This window comes from Molothrus ater, chromosome 1, assembly GCF_012460135.2.
Source record: "Molothrus ater isolate BHLD 08-10-18 breed brown headed cowbird chromosome 1, BPBGC_Mater_1.1, whole genome shotgun sequence".
Lineage (NCBI taxonomy): Eukaryota > Metazoa > Chordata > Aves > Passeriformes > Icteridae > Molothrus > Molothrus ater.
Genome location: NC_050478.2, coordinates 138581717 through 138603634, shown reverse-complemented (window position 1 = coordinate 138603634; position 21918 = coordinate 138581717). Strand labels below are relative to the sequence as shown.

Below are 21918 nucleotides of genomic sequence, written 5' to 3'. Positions count from 1 at the left end.
AAGCCTTGTTTTTTAGAAAATAAAACTCTCCAGTCATCGTGCCAAAGGATTGTTTCCCCAACCTTTTTACACTGCTTCTAATCCCCTCTTCATTCTTACAGTATTGTTTGATGGTTGTCTGACAGATTCATACCCAGTGTTCATGTGTTCAAAATGAAACTCTAGAAATATAACACAAATAGAAATGGTCATCAAGCAGAATCTCTTTATCAAACACAGGTCTATGTCAAATAGTAAAGAACAATTTCAGTCTGATCTAAGAATTCTCACAAAGTCATTTGTATTTATTTCTTTGTATAGCAAGGTTCATGGGTCGAAACAGGAAATTTTCCTACATGAGCAGGAAAAAAGGCTTTAGGATAACAGGCTATTCACAGAAACACTAAACATCTTGTAGATTCATAGTTTTAGAAATATTTTTTTGAAGAGCTTATCACTAATGCTACAGAATGGCAGGATATTAAGCCTTACAGGAGTTATGCAGGAAGACCAAGGTTAGAGCTTCAGCATGGGTACAACAGCACAATATTAGAACAGATTATGGGAAAATCCTCCACATAACCCTCACACAGGAAAGATGAAAGGCATGAGGACAGGAATCCCAAACTCAAACTCATCAGGGAGCAGCAAAAGCAGGACCTCTTCACCAAAAAAAGAAGCCAGGAACTAGGGATGCTCATTTGTGCACACACACAGACACACACACACAGAGTTAGTGCCTTCACAAACATATCCAATTCCACCTGAGAAAGCTGACCAGGACTGGTTTTGTTACAGGAAAGGGGTTTGGTGACAACAAAGTGACTGTCTGAGCTGAAACAGAATCCTGGGCTGTGGGCAGGGCTGGGAGGAAGTCCCAGCAGAGGCTAGCCAGGATTGCCCTGAAAAACTAGAATGTTGACCCTGTTAATCTGCAGCAGATTAATAAATAGCTCCCTCCTGTATACTGTAATTTCTAACCATTCTCAACTGTAAGGAAAACAAAACTGCACAGCAGTCACATTCCTAGTCAGTATGTGGAGCTTATGCCTTCGACTTGATATATATGACAATGAAATTATAAGGTATATGTAGAGTTTATAATAAACAACTTATATCAAACATTTTTCTGTTTTACATACAAATGTGTACACAGTCAATAAAACTTCTGAACACCCTAACAGACCAAATTAAATTGTCAATTTAAAAATATTTTAATTTGCCTTCCAATTTTATTATAAATTTAAAATAATTTAACAATTATCAACAATATATCTAATAATATCTCTAATTCTACAGCTGATAAAAAACATCTAATTCAAATATACCTGTGTCTCAAACTTTAGGATTCCAAAATATTTTCCACTCAGTCTCAGACAACCTGCGAATCATATTATCATTGTGCATGGACTGACACTTAAAAATATTCCCAGTAATTTAAGATTTAAATGTAACATTGAAAATGCAACCTTATATTTTATTAGCAATTTTGAACAGATCCATGATCAACAGATCCATGAACCTTATAATAAAGAAAAGGTATTATGGCCTATCATGTCTAGTGAAACTCACACATCTTATGTCTATGAAACAATAATCATTCATCACAGAAAGTAAACATGGCTGCAAAGCATATTATAAGCAGTTGCACTAATGTATTAAAATTGTTCAAATTTTATCAGGAAGGCAGTTACATAGTGAAAATAAGAACTAAACTGTTGTTTGAAGTAAAAGCTAACAAACCAGATATTATATTATCATTGATTTGGTTTTCTTTAATCATTACAAATAGCTGAATTAATTTTCCCCCTTTGGGTACAAAAATCCCAGAATATAGACAAGTAATGAGGCAAAGGTTATATTTTAGTGTCAATTAGTATAAACAAATCAAAGGAAATATATATAACAGTGTGATTTTAGTTTGCTATGTATGGAAGTACTTAATTTCTGTAAAAAAGAGAAATCAATTGCTAAGAGAGTCTTCCCCAGCCTAGAGTCATTGTAAATAGAAGAAACACAAGTACTGCAACTGAGAGCTAAAATATCTTAAACAGTTTTAAATACCATAGCCAGAAGATATCAACTTCTTCATTCCAATCTAATGCTATATCAGCTATAACAGAAGCTTTGTGCTATTCATTTGCAAAAATCTCAACTTCATTTGGTGGCAATTTGAAATGCATTACATCAAGTTCTCCTGATTTAGAAAGAAATATTATACATACCTCCACACTTAGGAATAGGTCCACTCCACATTACTTTTCCATCCACTAGCATACAAGTAATTGTTTCAGTTCCTTGTGTTTTAATAAATCCTTCTTCACATATAACTGAAATTGAGCTCCCCAGCTGAAAGTTATCACCAAAACGCCGAGCATTGATTGGCACTCCAGGATCTGGGCACTCATTATGTCCAAATGCTTTTTAAGAGGAAAAAAGAAAAGTGGTAGAGGACATAGAACTCTTGCAAGGAAGATGAGATTTTTAAGATTTTGTTCGCTAGTAAGAACAAAAAATTTATATAAGAAACTGAAGGTAAAAATAAGAATCAAGAACTTGCTCAACAGCAGAAAATGCAAAACAACATAAATAATTGCTTAAAATATGAAGTTATACCAGCATGGATCTCAGCTTGGACAGCTTGTTGCTGGCAGATTTCAGTGATGGCTAAATTCTCCTTTTTCAACAACACTCATCCTATTTAATGTTAAAATGGGACAGAATGTTCCTTCAGAAGGGCAGGGCAAGCATTTATGTATGAATCAAAAACTTTACTCATCTTTTGTACATGTAATTCCCCATCACACCATTTGAGCCATACTGACCTTCAAGGGCTTCATCCTACCATAGCTAATTTTGTTTCCTGTATTTCGAGGCGGTGAACAGTGAAAAAAAGGGTCATGTTGGCCAAAAAAAGAAAACTTGAAACTTTGAACGTTTCAAGTTTAGGTCTGGATAAATTGAAAAAAATGAATCTCCCTGTATTAATGTAGATACTATGACAAAGACTGTTCATGTCTTTTACTGCAGAATATTCCTTACTTTTGGAAAAGAAAGACCATATTCCTCACAGAAATTAGCAAAGTCATATTTATAGCATTATCATTAAATTATATGTAGTAGTTATTGTATTTTGTTGTTTTATTGATGAAGAATACTGCACATCTTATATTTTTTAAAATGTTGATTTTTTCAGTGAGAACAAATATCCACCTTCCCTATGTATGATGACTGCAAATTGTATCTTCCTAAACATGTTTATATGTGGAGACATCAGAAAATACTAAGTCCTTAAAAAGATGATTTTCACTTTTTCCCCTGCAGTTTTACTAGTGTGTCTGCTAGACAAAACATATACAAATCCCCTAATGATTTTTTTAAAGTAATATTTCAATAAGTTATTAGAAATATTTCTCAGATGTTCCATTACAGAGGTATTTTAAATCATAATAACAGACAAGAGAAAGCATTTATTTATTGACATTTTGACTTAGACAATGTCATATATACTGGGAATGAAAAGAGTGTTTTCATTGAATAATTGTCTACCATTTAAAGATTCCATTAAAAGTGATGCAATCTCATACTTTTTCAGAGGAGTTACAAAAACTTTTCTAATTCTTTGTTCACAGTCATCACTTTTAGAGAAGGCATTGATTGTCTGCTTTTCTTACTACTTTCAGACAACCCAGAGATAGATTTTCAATATTGTTATCTATAAATGTAGATAAATGTTGACTGCAGGTTTAGCTTGCTTGTGTGTGACACCAGCTTATTAAGGCTGAAAAATCAATTCATTGCTCTATATTTCAGCTCAGGAAATGCTGCCACTGCTGCTCCTATGTGATCAATTTTACTGCATAGAATGACTTTGGGAGGCAAGATAGTGAAAGACAATCTGTCCCACCAACAGGAGTCACTCGTAGCTTAGCCTGCCTACAATTATATTATTCAATGTTCCAAATTCCATCTGCTGATACTTCTAAAAAGCTTCATGGTGGAGCTGTAATATGAAATATTAGCCTTAGGCTGAAAAGAAAAAGAACACATGGGTAAATGATTAATTAATATTTTACTTATTATCAAAAAGTCAAGAAACCATAGAAAAGTTCCTTATGAACTATTACACGTAAAGAGGAGATACAGTTTTCCTGGCATTTATCTTCATCAACTATCTTGACTGCACAGGTATATAAGGCAATTTCTGGAAAAATGTCAGGAAATATAATCACAGATCAGGGCAATGGTGATATTCTGCTTTTAACCCAGAAGTATATTAAAATATGCATTTTGCATTAAAAAACAAACAAAAACCAACCAAAAAAAAAAAAAAACAGAGGGAAGAAACTGCAGAGATCTCATGAGATAGGAAGGCAGGTATCTAGCTAATCACAGCTCATCTCATCTAAAGCCAGCTTTGAAAGGTCCTTCCAAATAGGACTAAAAATGTGTGGTCCACTGGCACAGTTAATTGTTTTGGTGGATTGCCCTACCAAGAGTTTTAGCTGGTAAGTATAGCAACAACTTTGAAGTAAAGATAGTACTTTCAGAAGAAAATATCAGAGAAAAAAACAAAAGTTAAGGGAATATAAAATAATAACAATATATTTCATACTAAAAACTATTGTGAAAGACTATTTAAAGCTATGTAAACAAGTAGCAGCTTATTCAGTACCATCACATGTAAACTCCTACTTCTTTCTAGTACACTACCCTCTGAAGAGTTCTAGCTTGAGAAGTACTGAGACTGAAAAAGTCTTAACAAGATTAACTGGCAGGAAAATTGTGTTGTGATGAACATATGCTAACACAGCAATAAATCATATTAAATCAGTTTTTGTATATAAGCACATCATCTGGCATTGTCCATGTTTTGGTCCACTGAGCTGAAATGACTGGAGTAATGAGGCTGATGTGAGAGGCCCATAGTTTGACCTTTGTCAGGCTGCTATGTAACACATAAGGTTTTTTGCTAGCACAATTAAACAGCTGTAATAAAAAAAAAGTAACAAAAACATCTACATAATAAAAAGCAGCACGTCATTCAAGCTTATTCAAAGATAATTGTCCAGCACTATACCCCAATCAATGAGGACAGCTCAAAGAAGTCCACAGCAAGCATAAATCAAGCAATCTGGACGATGCTTTCCACCTCAAAATACTCACCCATCTCAGTCCAAAGGAAGGTTAGCACAAGTCTGCTTTGTGGAATTCCTGCCCATTGAGGACCTAGAAACTTTTGAGTTTCCTCTGCATTAACTCCATTGTCACAGGAAGTAAATATGCATTGTCTGTCACATGGCTTCAGTTGTCACACTGCAGTTTAGGTGTGCATTTCATCTGTTCTAACCTAAGCTAGGAAATCTACACTGAAGCAAAGAGGCTATATAAATTTATTTCTTTTAATTTATGTGACTATATTCACTACTATGTCTAGCTCTGTTCTCTATAATTAAACAAAGATAAATATATATAAAGTGGGAAGCTTTCATAAAGGAGTCACAAGTACGATAAAAGGCTCATACTTTCCTTAAATTGAGTAGTACAATGCATATAGCTTACTACAGGCAGGATTAGGGGATGACTGACTTTAAAAATATCTTCACAGGCACCAGAAGTATCATTAACAGCTCTTGGGTTTGGAATATAAAGGGGAAACAAGGAATCAGGTGTAAGTATTCATTTCCATAGCAACTTAAACAAATGCAGTTTTAGGTTGCTATGTCCCTGTGTTCTGCTGAACCTAGTGAAACATCCTTCTCTCTCCTTTTCCAAGCAGAATATAACAGCCTTTCAGTTCTTATACCTTTGCTTATTGGAACATTCTCTGTATCATCCATTTTCAAGTCACATATTTCTATGATATAGTCCCAAAATTGAACTAAGTAGGAAATCTTTGTTAGACTTAGTGTAATAACTCAAAGATGACACACTTGAAATCTAATATTTTTCTTAATTCAAACAAAAGTTAGATTTATGTTCAATTTTACTGGAAGGAGAGTAATTATCTGAGATGATATATGTTTCTGTAATAAAAATAAATATGGCATTGAAATATTTTCTGAGAAATACCATTAAATAATCAGATTATGTAATAGTAACTCAGCTTTATTCTTCTCCATTCTACACCTCAAAAACATCAATGAAGTTATTTACATTACTAGCCTACATTCTTATTAGAAAAGATTGATCAAGACATACTGTTTCCATGATACACTGTTTCTACTCTTGAAAGGGGGCAAAAAGAGATGGATAGCTTTGGAATATATCAACTGGAGTGTTAGCAGAAAACAGATATTTTTAATTAACTTTGGGTTTACAAATGCTAAGACAGAGCGAAATTCTATTCATGCCTTTTTTTATTATCTTTTTTGGCCTTTATTTAATATGGAAAGATTACTTCTCTAATTTATCAGATTGAAGCTGACTTTACTGAAGAAATAATAGACATTATTTGGAGATATTGCCGCTTTTGTAAGTAGATTTTAGCTACAGAGTTTAACAAAAACATGCACAAACACACCCACGAAAAGAAATAAAAATATAAATGTGTTAAATTGTTCAAATGTGTAAAACGTTTTAAATTATTTTCAGAGTTAAGTAGTTTCATTATACAACAGGTAAAAGTTGATATTGGACTGTTGCTTCTTTTTAAAATTAAAATTGTATCATTTGATACTATTAGTGCATAATTTAAATGACATGATAAAACTAATACATACCCAAAGAAGTCTGCAAATTTTTAAAGAAGCAGAATTTATCTGATAAGTATATTTCTATATAGTTCAATATATGAACTAAATATAAGGAGCATTCCATACTAATCTTCTCCATCTTTCATTTTCACTATAAATTCTACATTAACTGACCTACATTTAGTTCTAGTTGTGCAAAATGGGATAACTTGAGAAAATCCACTTATACATAGTCCTAATTTTTATCCTAGAAGACTACCTTATATCCTCCAATAGCTGATTTTGGTTTTCTCATTTAGATTTAGGCTTGACAGCATTGAGCACATGACAATGAAACTTTAAAGTAAAGAGAACTGTTATAAGTGTTAAAAGGACATTAGACAAAAGAAAATAAAGAGCAAATGTTAAAACTTCTGTAAAGAAACATGGATGCAATATCTCATTTTCCTTATACCTGATTTCATATTTCAGTAGCTCTGAATAACCCCTGACTTTCCAATATTTAGTTACAGTACTGAGATATGTAGCTACCAGTCCAAGGTTAGTTTGGAATGATGACTGGTACCTATAAAAACCAGTAAGAAGATACTGGTTTTTATAGGTACCAAGAAGATACCACATATTCTTCATGCTTATATTCTACATTTGTGACAAATGATCTGATGATGAATCAAAGGGCCGAGAGCAGAAATATAAGACAATATAAGACAATATCAGAAAAATAATGTTTACAGAACAATCTACTGTCAGTTTATCTCTTTCCTATTCAGACAGAAATGTTTAATGTAGATCTTAATAAATCATTCTCTGAAAGACTGGCAACCTAAACCAAAACAAAAATAAAAAGAGAAAAAATAAACATGGAAAGGTGAAAGATGATGTAAGAAAAGTAAGCAGCCACATGGGAATTCAGTCCTTGAAATTTTATGTAAACAATATTAACTGTTAACATTCATTTGAGAAAAATGTGAAGTCTAGGTCTCTCACTTTTCAACTTCTCTTAATCTCTCACTTCCTTTTTGATTTAAGGGTTTGTTTAGGTTTTTTAAGAGTAAAGAAACCTAAATAGCAAAGTTGGGTTTTTTTTTCATACAGTCCAGCAGGTAACACAGGAAGGGAGAGTCTCGGGTCGGCTGTTTGTCTTTGCTCTGAGATGCGTGGGATGGTTCTGAGGCAGCTCGCGCTCTGAAGAATGAGTCTGGATTCTTCACTTTTTGGTCTTCAGGTTGTTTATTATTTCTTATCTACAAAATTTTCTTTCTGCTCAGCTGAGGTCTGCACAGCAAGGCAGCCACAAGCACTCTGACTGCTCTTGAGGCGGTGTCGTCTTTATATACTACAAATTACGTATATCATATTTACTTTTAATTCTTAATACCTATCACCTGTGTTAGACAGTGCACTTCTACTTTAAACTAATCTCTAAGTGCTAACCTCACAGCAGAAAATGGAGAACAAGAAGAAGAAAGAAGAAGGATGAGACACGCTCTGATTCTTCTATCTTGTCCCCATAACCTCTATAGCAAAAACCTCTAAAATCTATATTTCTACCCTGTAAATACATCATTCTTGCACTATTCAAATTCGTGTGGCTCTTATGTCTTCATACACAGGTTGCAATTCGCTGGAAGGATTAAAGTCAAGCTACTAGGTGTTCTGGGCAATGTGCTAGTGTCTTTGAGCCTCCTGAGAGGGTTTTCGGCAACTCTGGACATCCAGAGGGATGTGCTGAGTTCTCACAGGAGAGATGTGCTCTCCTTCAAATCATGCTGTTGTATATTCTCTTAAATCTCAAGCAAACCTTATGGAATTAGATATACTCTCAGATGTTAGGGAGAAAGACAGGAATGGGTCTAATTACACATTACATCACATTTTGGAAATATCAAAATACTTATTGTATTTTGCTTATTTTTTTCTATCTGTTGACATTGAAAACTCTGCGACCCCTACCATCAGAAAGAAAGAAAAAGAAAGAAATCCAAATTTCTAGATGTGGGGGACTGATGAAGTGGGGAAGCTCTGGTTGAAGGGTACTGCTGAACCCCCTACTAGATGTTCTCTTATTCCTATCACACTCTACCCATAGCAGCAAGTCTAACACTTCAGGATACTGCTGGAGTGCCAAAATTTAATTTTGCATACACTCCCAAGAATGTTTCACAGTGTATCTTGCAATTATTCATGCTATGGCCTTGCATCACCCTGTCTGCACTAACTGGGAATATATCCTGCCTGGATTTTAGTGTGGAATAAATACCAAATTACTTGGTACCAATGCAAGATGGGCAGCTCTTCATATGTGTTTCAGAAGAAATGTAACAGTTTTGGCAGCAAAAAGGTGAATAAATGCTAATGGTATTTAATACTGGAGAGGATATTTGATATCACTTTCAATTTTATTATGTGGTTAGTAAGTAAGGAAGGTAAAACAGCAAAAAAAAAAAACAAATAAAAGATAAGTCTACTGCGTTTTGACTGATCAAAGAGCTCCTACGGCTGCTCACTGAACTGCCATGACTACGAGCTAGAAAAGATTGCAGCCATCAGCTCCAGGACATAACGTAAGTTCACAGCTGAACATATGAGTTTTCAAGAACAGTTTCGTTCAGGCAGTGATGGTAATTAATATTATGTGGCATTGCATTGTCAGCAAATTTATTAAAGTCCTATTATACAACTTGGAACTGGCCTGATTTGTCAGTCTGCCAAACACTCCTATCACAATGATCTCTAAAGCCATAAATGAGAGCAATACTTGTATTTTTAGCCCTAGCACAGTATTTGAGCAATAATCCAAACACATATATTAGGAATTTTTAGGTATATACGATTTACCTGAAGCTGCATTACCATAGCATCATTTTTAAATACTTAAGCCTATCTCCTAGACTGTATGTTGAAAACAAAACCACACACACACAAAAAATAAGATTACTCACTGTTATAAGTGATGTTAAATCCACGTCCTGACATTGAATGGTCAGCTTGAAATTCCAGACGCAAAATATGACCATTACTGGTAAGATGGGAAGGAACTTCAGCACCAGTAAATGTTCCAATTATGGGGGAATCTACAGAATCGCCATCTTTAACTGCAAGGAAGTCAAACTGAGATTCCAAGTCAAAGTCATTAAAGGAGAGATGAATTCGACTCCCAGGGTCTGAAATTATTGTCCAGATACAGTTTAAATTATTCCCATATCCCTCTGGATAATCTGGTGAAAGAACTGTTCCCATCGGTGCAGTGAAATTGGAAAGACAAGGAACTGCCAAAAAAAGGAGAGATAAATTAGATAATGGACTAAAACACTTCAATAAGGACTTTTTTAGTGCTAAGTTTTTGCAAGAAATCTTAAAACTCACTGAGTACCTCAACTGAATAATCCATTATTTATGGTAATATGTGAATCTGGAAAGAAGGTTGTTTTTCCAATATTCATATTTCCTTCTCAATAAAACTACCTCTCAAGCAGAGCTCACAAAAAATACGGGACATATTTGTTGCATTGGAAATCCATGGCAGTCCTTACAATTTACCCCTGATAATAATCACTTGGCACCACTTATTTTCTCTTGTAGGGAACTGCTTAGATGAGCAGACCTCCCACTGAGCACATTAAAGGGGCAGAAAGTCAATAGTGCCCTTATCATTTGTTGTTCACACAGAGGCACAAGAAATTAAGAAGCCTCAAAGAGATGAGATGTTTTGTTGTTATCAGGATAACATATTATATTCAATAAATTCAGCTGAGCCATATTAAATTGAGTTGCAGAGATGAAAGCAACTGATTGCACTCTGAATATATTTGATCCATACTATTTAGTGGAAAAGTTAAGGTAGGTGCTGCCACAAATAAGTATCACAACCTTGTATATACCTGTGCTATATAATACAACTTATGCTATGTAGTGCAAATGTTTTACTTATGCTATATAATGCAAATGTTTTACTTATGCTATAGAATACTGCTGGAAGAGAGCTATAAATATTTATGATCATTTAAGTGCTAATAGGTGTTTATATAAAATACATGGGGGAAATGTAAATAATTTAAACTCTTGATTTCAATTCTGCGACCTCTAATCTGAGGAAATATATTAAAATTTAAGACTGGCTATCAAAATTGTATCATACATAATTTACATCATCAAATCAACAGAATCCTTCAAAAAAAAAAAGCCAAGAATAAACCTCTATATCAAAGCACATAAAGAGAATTGCTTTAAGACTTGGTATTAGAAAAAAAATGTTTTAGCAGTTTTAGAACCTGTCCCTTGGGCATGTACATTAGGCAAACCTGCTAAGAAAAAGTAAATTCATCCTGTCAGGAGAGTTAATAGCATTTTACTAACTCTGAAATCAATCACACAAATAATTACCCATAATTATTATCCATAAGTAAAGCTTATCACAATGCCTTAAAAATAATAAGAAGAAAATATGTGGTACATACAAATACAGATTGGTATGTTTGCAGACCACTGGTTGTTTTCTTGGCAAATGATAGATTTCTCTCCAATTAATTCAAATCCAAACTGACACTCAAACCTTAAAACATCACGATTAGAAAATCCGTCCCCTTCTCTAATACCATACAATGGTGTTCCAGGATCCCCACAGCTTTCTTTTTCAATTTCTGTTGAAATAAATAAGGAATTTATTCATAGAAGAATAAAACAAACTTGCTGCATGTATATGCTGACATGTATAAAATTCTAAGCAAATTAAAATTATCTACATAAGAACAGCTGTCAAAATGCACCACTGAATCTGATTCTATACCCCAGCTTCTTAGGGAGGAAATTCTCACTTGGGGAGTGAGTGGTTGTGTTGGGCTTAGTTGTTGGCTACAGCTCAACCACTACAAGGGCTTAGAAAGATCAAAACTCTTTGTGTTTATAAAATACTTGAAAATTAAAGGATATGAGGAAAAGTATTTCTGCCCTATTTTATTTCATAAAATTTTAAACCATAATATCATTAAGTAAAATACTGGTAGTAGAACATGAACATTTAAAATTAGAGAGAGACACTAGTTCCCCAATGTGTGAACACTGTCCATGTTGCAATACAGTTCAAACTGAGGTACCAATGACATGGCATATAAGGGAGTGGTGGCACCAAAAGAATTGCCCACAGCAAAAAAGGAGGCTAGACATAAATAAATATACAAATTTATATAGACATACATTATGAAAACATATGCAAAAAAATTATTTCTCTATAGTCAAATAACATTTTACCTCAGTAGTCTTAACAGCAAGGAATCTGAATGATTACTAATTCAAAAAATATTAGAGCTATGATAGTCTCTCAAGCTGCATCCTGTTTTGAACTTTCAGTGGTTACAAGCATGGAAGAATCTTCTAAAAATTTACATGTAATGACAGCAACAAACACCCCTGTACCATAGTTTGAGGTTTTCTCTTTAAAGGTCTTGAAGCCTTTTCTCTTTTTCTCACATTTCCATATATGATAGTTTTAGTACAAGGTAAAAACAGAATAGCAAGTGTTTTGATTTTAACTCAAACAAATTTTCTAGGGTAATATTTTCAGCAGCATGCACTTGATTTCTCAAAGCTTTCAGATATTAAGATTCTAAATGCAATTAAAATGTGACACAAAGCAAATAAAGACCATTCAATTTTCACAAGAAACTGAAAAAGAGTTGAAGATTATCTAAAAATATATTCCACAGAGTTTTGAAAGTCTTTATTAGTCTTTTTGGATAAATAAAACTCAAAAACAACAAAAGAAAACCATCTAATAAAAAGCACAAAAAACCAGGAACACTTCTTTTTGGTTTATTTGTATTTTTTTTCCAAGCAGTTTTAGAAATGGTTGATATAATTTACTAATATAAAAGCAAAAAAAAAAAAAAACCCAGGTTCAATTTATTCTGAGATTACAAACCTAGAAAAAAAAAGAAAAAACAAAGTTACAGCTTTCCTGAAGAAGCAACAAAAGCTATCCCAAAGAACACACAAACTCACTCTCCTATCATCAACTTTCATGGGACTGTTAATGTCAGATCTACAGAACTGCTCAGTTTTTAACTGCCAAAGAAATATAAAGTTTTCCTAGACTGTCCTGGTAGATAATACTATCCTAAGTGTCTAAGTCATTTCATATTTCATTTGGGAAAACAAAGATATTCTATACACAAATGAATTCTATAAACTAGTTCTCTAGCAAGTGACTACACCATGTAACTTACTGTAGTTTTCTCAAACAATGTATAGTAAATGTAGGCAGTAAATGTATTTATATCTACTGCAATTTACCCTCTTTTGGGTCTTCTATTCTGATGTAGCTGGGCAAGAGATTCCATGCTTTTTTCTAAAATTTGTAAGGATACAAAGCTGACCAAAACTATCCCTTTTAGGACTTAAAGGAACTGTTCTGCATTCAAAAAATTATTAGGCAGAGTAAAATCATTTACAGGAACTAGCTGGAAAAAAATTATATGTGATTGCTGTATTTGAGAGATGACATCCTGTATTTGAGAGATTACATCCATAGCCTTATGCTGAATTTCCTTTCATAAACAAAATCAAGTTGAACAAATCGTTGTATGAATAATGGTTTAAATTAATTAAACCATCCCTGAACCCCATTTGTATTAATTTAAATTTATAGCAAATATTTCCTTCATTACTATTGAAACATTCCTGGATGGATTGCTTGCAACACTTTTATACACTTTCTAAATTTTGTATTAGCATCAGTTCATCTCTGAATTTAAAACAGACCATTTCTGTCATTACTTAATTTTCCACAGGAGCAGAAATAATTTGGTTTGATTTTCTGTTTTGTTTGGGGTTTTGCTGCTGTTTAGTTGTTTGGGTTTTTTTTTTTGTTTGTTTTTTTGGGTTTTTTTTAATTAAAGTGCAAATACTTAGCTTTTTTTAGAAAATGTCAAAAACCTCTCTTTGGAACAGAGAGGAAAAAGCCAAGCAGATTCTTGGGCTTTTGTCAGATAATCACATTTTAAATAGCATGATTTTAGGAAAGTGTATTGATATTTATTTTAATTCACTAAGGAGTAAATTAAAATCACATTTTTTACTGCTAGTTCTACCACTTATGTTTCAGCTTCCCTGCACTACATATTTTGTTTCAAAACTTCCTAAGCAGTTAGGTTCTGAGCCTGACAGAGCCTCTCTTCTTGAAAAACTCACACTAGTCCCACATTGTAAATAATTCATTCATGATAAACAGAAATAATTTACTGTTGTTTTACGATTAGCAATAAAACAGTAAATTTTCAGACAGCTTAATTATTAATGCCATAATTAAAACATAAAAAACCCCACAACTAAAAAATTGGAAATGTCAGTGTGAGGCACCAAATAGTAAAGAGAAGGAGAAGGTATATGGGCTACTCTTCAGGAATATAACTTGAATGCCTATCAATAAAACTGCATGTAAGAGTCCATTGCTTAGTGTATTTGTTGGACTAAAATATTAGTAATTTTTATGCTCTCTTTCATGTAATGCAGCTGTAAAAAAAAAGGACCCATTCACAACAGAAATTGTTATAGAGTATATTTTATTTTAGAAACACTATTTCTGTAGTATATTAGTCTAAGTAATTGGAATAAGTTTATTATATATATCAGCTACCTTGAAAAGTCAAAAGTAAATTTGTTGGTTAAGCATATTTTTGTATTTTATTTTAAATTTTGGTTACATTGTAGTGTTACATATTGGTTTTTGATCTTTTTTATGGTTCACTCTGTTTTTTGAGATTTGCACTTCATGTTAGCTACAATGAGATGGCTAGGAGGGATATTTGCTTTCCTGTGATCATTACCACTGTGATACAAAAGATAAGTATTGCTATTTGTGCCTAAGGAAAAAACATCATCTTATGATAATATTATTTCTGATAAATAATCCTTATTTCCTTTGTAGCCTTATAAAAAGGGGAAATAACCTCTACCCATAAATAAAATTTGTTAAATATGTTAACAATGAATCAGGCATATTTTGTGTTTTAAGTTTTTTGAGATAGAAAACAAATCCATTTTTGTTTTCAGAAATGATTTCACAAAGGACAATAACAGTAAAAGGAGGGATGATTTCTGGTGATTTTAGAAAGCCATCTTTTTTAAAAAGATAAACTCCTGCCGAAACTATTTAGGATACTAAGTTTGAAAAAAAGCAATTATCCTAAAAAAAACTATACAGTTAGCAGTTTCACGGAACTGAATTAATTTAATAATTGCCAAAGAATTCTAACAAGAAATATCTAGAAAATATATCAGGTTAAGGGAAGACTAAAAGAATAATATAAAGAAAATTAAGATAACCATCTCCTTTCATTTTAAATTATCCTTACACTACTTTTGTTTATCTCACTGAAAGATTTTGCATGTTTCTAACCAGTGATGTACTGAAGGGAGAGCCCCAGGTTACAATAGCCCCTAGTGTAGCAAGATAGGAATGTTTTTGGTTTTTTTTTCTTTTACCCTTCTCTTTGTGTGAAGGACAAGCCCATTTTGGAGGTGACTAAAGGGGGCCTTGGGGAAAAGAAATGGTCACATACTACACAAATGCATTTTGACAGAAATGCACTGGAGTTAGGGTTTGAAGAGGTAACTTGTCTATCTTTCCATTCCTGTAACTCAAGAGTGAATAAAAGATAAGAATGTGATTCCTATAAGGAAAAAAATTTTGAAAGAAAAGAGATCACTGGTGCACTCTGGAAAAGTGCAATACTGAAGACTTGTTATTACTTCAGCAGAGATTCAAAATCTGTAGTCCTTCAGGGAAACACCAAGCAAGATCAAACATTCTTTACTTTAACAACATCTCAGAATAATGCTCATTATTTGTTTTACTGACTGCATCAAAGGAAATATGACATGCAACTAGATTTGCTTAGTCATTAGTAAAAGAGCATTTGAATACATTATATAGTATATTTTGAAAGAACACTGGATGAACTAAACACTAATATGCGAAAAGAAAGTTCAAGTATGTAATTCAAAAATATAAAACTTGCTGTTTGATATTTGAATTCATCATGCAAAAGTTACAGGCATTCACCACCATATATTGACACACTGACATTTTTCAAGATAATGCATTAAAAATTTATGTAATCCCACTTTGAAATACCATGGTATGTACAATTTATATACACATTACTGAATACATATATCTAACTTGTGAAATTGTTGTGCTTATGTTCCCAATACAGGATTTTCTTATTCAAAAATTTAGAAAAATATAACATCATATATTTCACAGAATCACTGAATAGGTAAGGCTGGAAGGGAGCACAGAGAGTCATCCAGTCCAATCTCCCTGCTCAAGCAAGGCCATCCCAGACACATTGCCCAGGATTGGGTCCAGACAGTTCTTGAATATCTCAAATAAGGGAGGCAATTTGTATAATTTTGCTTGCAAAGGCCAAGGAATCAGTGTTAGAATAATCATCTTTAGGTTTGCAAGCCAAGGTTTTGATAGTGGAAGGACTGTGCCCCTGAAAGGGACCCATGGCGGATCACATTGAAAAGAACTGCAGCCTGTAGGAAGAGCCCACACTGGAAAAGCTTGTGGAATTCTGCCCCCCATTGGAAGGACCTCATGCTGGAGCAGGTGTGAGGAGTCCTTCCCCATGAGGAGGAAGCAACAGCAGAGATGCTGTGTGATGAACTGAGCAGTCCCCATTCCCTGTCCTCCTGTGCCACTGAGAGGGAGAAGGGAGAGAATTCTGGAATAAAGTTAAGGCCAAGAAGAAGGGAAAAGTTGTGGGGGGAGCAGGGGGAAAGTGTTTAAACATTTCATTCTTTATTTCTCATTATCCTACTCTGATTTTGATTGGCAGCAAATGAAATTAATTTCCCCAAGTCAAGACTGTTTTGCATCCCATGGTGACTGGTAATTCTGGCCTTATCTTAACCCATTAACCTTTTGTTATGTTTAATCTCCCCTGTCCTGCTGGGGAGTGGAGTGATAGAGCCACTTGGGTGGGCACCTGGCATTCAACTGGAATCAATCCAACATATAATCTATCTTATCCTGAAAAATCAAACTTAAATATTAAGGAGAAAAGGCACAGAAAAAGCAGAAATCGGGAAAATAAAAATTAATAACTTATGAATGAAGAACATATACATTTCTCAGTATAAACCAGGATAATAAATAATGTAAATTACACCATGTGTCTTCGTAGTATGCATACTCAAAAAACATAATCTTAAAGACATGTAGCAGACACACAGTTTTGGACAAATTTCAGCAGTCTTAGATGATTCTTACCAATTTACATGGTAATAGATTGGAGATTGGTTACATTTATTTGTAATAGGGTTTAGGTATCTGTAAACAAACAGAAATTTGAATCATTTAACAGTCCTTCTCCTAAATATTATAATATTTGTATGTATCTTCAAATAAAAGAGATAGCTTTGTATATTACCTATTACTATTAAGTGTGAGTACTTTTAAAAATAAATGATGGAAGTTCATTTGTGAAAGAATAAAATGTCTATTTCCATGTGATTTTCAGTTGTATTTTAAAGGTTATCAATACCCTTCTTTCCTTCTAATGATCAGATTTTTATCTACAGATTCCAGTCCTGGGAGATCCAGATATATAAAAAATCTGTTTCACCTTAACCACTATTTTTACCCAGAACAACTAGTGTGATTTTCTCACCCTCAATTCTGACCAGAATAGGTTTTATATTTATTTTATATTTATTTTCTTTTTTCCTTCCTTTTTTGCCTAAAAGATAGGAAATAAGAATCTTGTGTAATATGCAGTGGGGCTATTTTTTTAGCAATTGGCAAGTGTAAAGATAGGGAATGAATCTTGCAGTTTTTAAATACAAACAGAATGGAATGATGCCTGTAGCCAAACTATGAGAAAACTCCATCTGTGCCTGACTGCTCCAGGTGAGACACCCATTACAGTGTTCCAGCACCTTCTCTGTGGTCCTGGGTCCCTCTACAGAAGAAACAGGTATGCAAAGGGAGGAAAGGAGATGATGAGGAGGATTTAAGCCCACAGTCTTTTCCCTATATGAATTCATGAGATGTTTTGTCCATAATGTGCTATACAGAACAGCCATTCTAGGGTATAGGGTCAGTTCTATTCTGCTCAAATTCTATGGGGAGAAAAGAAATCTATAAAAAAGGAGTTTTTCTTTCCTTACTATGTTGGTGGGGATAACTTTCTATGCCCTTGTTGAATTGTGCCAGTTGTCAGGGTACTTCTCATTTCCTGATCATATAAATTGATGAGCCAGAATGTGATCATTTCACAAAGAAAAAAATTGAGATAATAAATTAAAGGAGGATAATTTTTCTAATGAAACTCATAGGAAAGTCAGATGAAGATCCTGAGAATGAAGTAAGAAAACAATGGCAGACACCATTAAAAGTAACATTTTAAGTATATCACAATCACTCAACATTTCTAGTAAAAAGAAAACAAGTAGTAGTAGTAGTATTTCTAGTAAAAAGAAAACAGCCATTCTTCATGACAATAGACTTTTCAGAGGGACAGCAGATATATCAACATGATTTTTATTCCATAATTTATCTGAAGTTTTCTACTACTACCATAATATATTTCATGACTACATTCTGTTATATATTTTAGGTACTTATAGATTTCATGGACATACATATTCCTTCTCTTCTTATTCAGGATTGTGTTCCATATCTAAAGTTGAGTTATTTACTAGTCAGCCAGAAATAAGCTGGCCTGGCTTTAAATAATAATCATATCTCCAATAAAATATGTTACTCGCTTAATTTAGATTTAGAAAACGAACTGTTATGTAGAACTCTATCCACACAAACAATTTAATCACACCATGAGACTTCTCATTCATATAAAAAATGAACAAAAACTGGAGTATTTCCTAAATTTTTGTTGAAATACTTCTGAGACATAATCTTTAAGGAATTTAGGGATTTTAGAGGAGCTGAGGTTTTAGTTACAGATAAGCTTTATTGGAGTTAAAATAAATGGGTAGGCCTTGATGAAGTTAAGAGTTAGTGGTTAACTAATAATTGATTGCTTGTCAACATAATGTTTGGTTAGCTGGGTTTATAATGAAGAATATAGAAACTGACAAATAGCTTTTAGGAACATAAGACAATTGTAGGCCTCCTCTGTTCTGAAACAGGGAATGGGAGTTGTACCAAGGGTTCATTTGTCACATTTGCGTTGAAAAGGTAGAAAGGTCAGAACGAGGAAGACTTCATTTACTTCCTCATTTTGGGACCCCTCCTCATGAAAGGGACCACTGACCTATTTCAAGGAACAAACTATGCATGCTTAACTAATTACCATTCGAAGCGGGGAATGGGATGTACCAAAGTTATGAATATGTATTTGTATTTTGGGTATTCAATACTTGTATAGATAAAAGGACTCTTAATCACCTGTAAATTGCAGTGTGTATTTGGGAGCTATCCTGTACACTGCCTGGCTGTCACAATAAACTTACACTTTCTAACTTTAAACTGTTAGAGAGTCTTTGTCCATCACAGTTGGATATCGGTACTAGATCAATATCCGTATTTTTAATAAATCACTTCTAAATCACAGTATCTTGTTAATTCCATATTTGCTTGCAAAAACAGCTGGTATTTTATCTCTTGAAGAATTTCAATTAAAGTTGTGAGAATTAGCAACAAGGTTTGTATTGAATCTATGCTGCCTCAAGAGATTTCTGTTGCCTTCATAAATATACTGTCCCAAACCCTGTCACTCTGGTCTTCCTCCTTCAGTCATATTGAAGTAATACTTCCTTTGTTTCAGTATAATTTTGATGTGACGATGCATGCCGAGAGACATTGTGTTCTTCTGAAACTGCAGTGTGTATATGTATCTTTACATTCCTGTCTGCCTCTTCAATCCCCTTTGCTTCCAAACACTAGAGCTTTTAATCAATCACATGTTTCTTCTTCAGCTAGTCTCCCTCTACCAAGAACCAAGACAATGGGATGGAAGGAGGCATATTATATTTGCTTTCATTATGCAGCTAATTCAATCTGAAGCAACTACATTGGGGCATAGTTAACTAATTCAGGATGACTTTTCCTCAATGTACCTGACTTTAGCTGGACCAAAGATGGATCACTGAATAATTTGAAGAACATTTCATGTAAGTTTTTAAATTTAAAACTTAAAATGCAGTTTGACATTCTGGTGTGCGATATCACATAGTTAAACCTCAAAAAAAAAAGTAGTTTTGTTAAAGAGAAAAATATCTATGAATTTCAGCAGTTCTCCCTTAGTATAACTTTTAGTAACAGACAACTACATTATTAGCTTTCCTTATGGAACTATAGACCCTAGACAATCTCAATGAGTAATAAATGGAAAAATAATAGTAAGGAATTTTATGTAAGTCTGCAATCCTTTACATGAACAGTTTCAATGCAAATACATGGAATATCCCTTAGAGCAGTAGTTACTGCTTGACCTGTCAAAAGGAAAAAAACCAATGTGAATAGGTAGCCACCATATGCAGAAATGTCTGAATTAATTTTCAAGGTAAAATTAAGACTAAAATACATTTATTAGCAGTTAGACAAATTCTATAATTTCTGCGTCTGAATCATCTTTATTTAAGTGGTGGGGCCTTTCTAATTTTAAAAGAAGACTGGGTTTCTTCCTTAGACTAAATAAAATGTAAGCATTTTTTTAATCATCCTAAAGAGATTGAGCTGTAGAGAATGTGTTTCTTTGATGTTTACAAAGTATTCTAGGTTATGATAAGAACATGCAATACCCTGCTTTGATAATATGAGTAACAGGAATGTCATTTGTGTCATTGATGATTTGACTAAGGCCTTTCACTCCAGTTTAGAAAATCTTTGGGAAAACAAAATGTTTCACTGGACTAAATAGCTTCCTCTCCAACTGTCAGCATGCTTTCGAAGAACATATAAACGAAAATTAACTAATTCAAGGAATATTTTTCTGGCAATATGGGAGTCAGCATTGTACAGATAATTTTGATCCTTTTGCTATAAATAGTGCTCTTCTTTTTCATCTTTAATGGTAAATGACAAAAGTCCAAACCCAAGACTGTTGAAGCTAATATCAAGAATGTATCTATGATACCTACAGAGTTGGTCTGTGACAACAGTGAATCTATTTGCAGCTAGTATTTTATCTGTTGACCCTTTCAAATCTATTGATCAAGGCAACCTGCACCAGCTCTGCAACTCTTCTTTAATGGCAATCAATAAATTTGTCCTCTGATACCTTTCATAATGGTTCCACGTTCTGAATATACATGTGACTATAGATCACTACAAAGGTTTTAATTTGGTAGCAACTTTATTGTCATTTAAACTTTTTCAGTTTTGCTGAGCTAAACATCTAGTCGGGATGTAAGACTGTCAGTTCCATCTTGCTTTTGCCTTTTTTAGAAGGTCATGGAACAGAGCAAAAAGGAAAGTCTCTAGAGAAACAGTTACCAAGACTTATTTATGTGCCTTGCTTTCTTTCCCAAGCTTCTGGTCCCATGATCCTTCAACCTACTTCTTTCTAGTTCAATCAGTTATTCCCTTCTGAGATCAGACAACTATATCTTTCCAAAAGGAGGCTAAAACTAAACACACAATAAACAGACTAAAATCAAACGCACAATAAACCCCAATCCCAAAACACAGAATAAATACTGTTCTCTGGCAAAAACACACACACACACACGCAAACACACACACAAAACAGTTCCCAGATCAACGCAATGAACATAAAGCAGGGTTTGCTCCAAAAGTAATTTAATACATTTGTACTGGGCTTAGACAACAAGATTTTGGTAGTCAGGGGTCTGCAGAAGTGACCTCTGTGAGAAGAGGCTGCTCCCATGATGGACAGAGCCAGCTCCAAGAAGGACCTACTTCTGGTCAAAGTTGAACCCACCAGAAACAATGGTGGTGCCCATATAATAACATATGTAAGAAGGGTAAAAAAATGCTGCAAAGCAACTGTGACAGAAGATCAATAAAAATATGTGAGAAACAGCCCTGCAAACATGAAGGTCAGAGAAGGAAGCAGAAGAGGTGCTCCAGGTGTCAGAGCAGACATTCCCCTGCAGCCCGTGGTGAAGGTCACAGGGAAGCAGTCTGTCTGTCTGCAGCACATGGAGGTCTCTGCTGGAGCCTGTGGATGACCCCACATAGCAGCAAGTGGATAAGCCCTGAAAGGATCTGCAACTACTGGAGCAGTCCATTCCTGAAGGACCACACCCCTGG

At 34.0% G+C, this 21918-nt stretch overlaps 1 protein-coding gene across 1 annotated transcript in view; it reads right to left on the bottom strand.

The window, feature by feature from the left end:
- The window catches only part of CSMD3 (CUB and Sushi multiple domains 3), a 595264-nt gene that overhangs the window by 246432 nt on the left and 326914 nt on the right, over positions 1–21918 (bottom strand). The window contains exons 14-16 of the mRNA XM_036400790.2: positions 11132–11314; positions 9617–9943; positions 2205–2399 (exon numbers count right to left, since the gene is read on the bottom strand). Of these exons, the coding sequence (XP_036256683.1) occupies positions 2205–2399; positions 9617–9943; positions 11132–11314 (705 nt within the window). The remainder of the gene's footprint in view (positions 1–2204; positions 2400–9616; positions 9944–11131; positions 11315–21918) is intronic.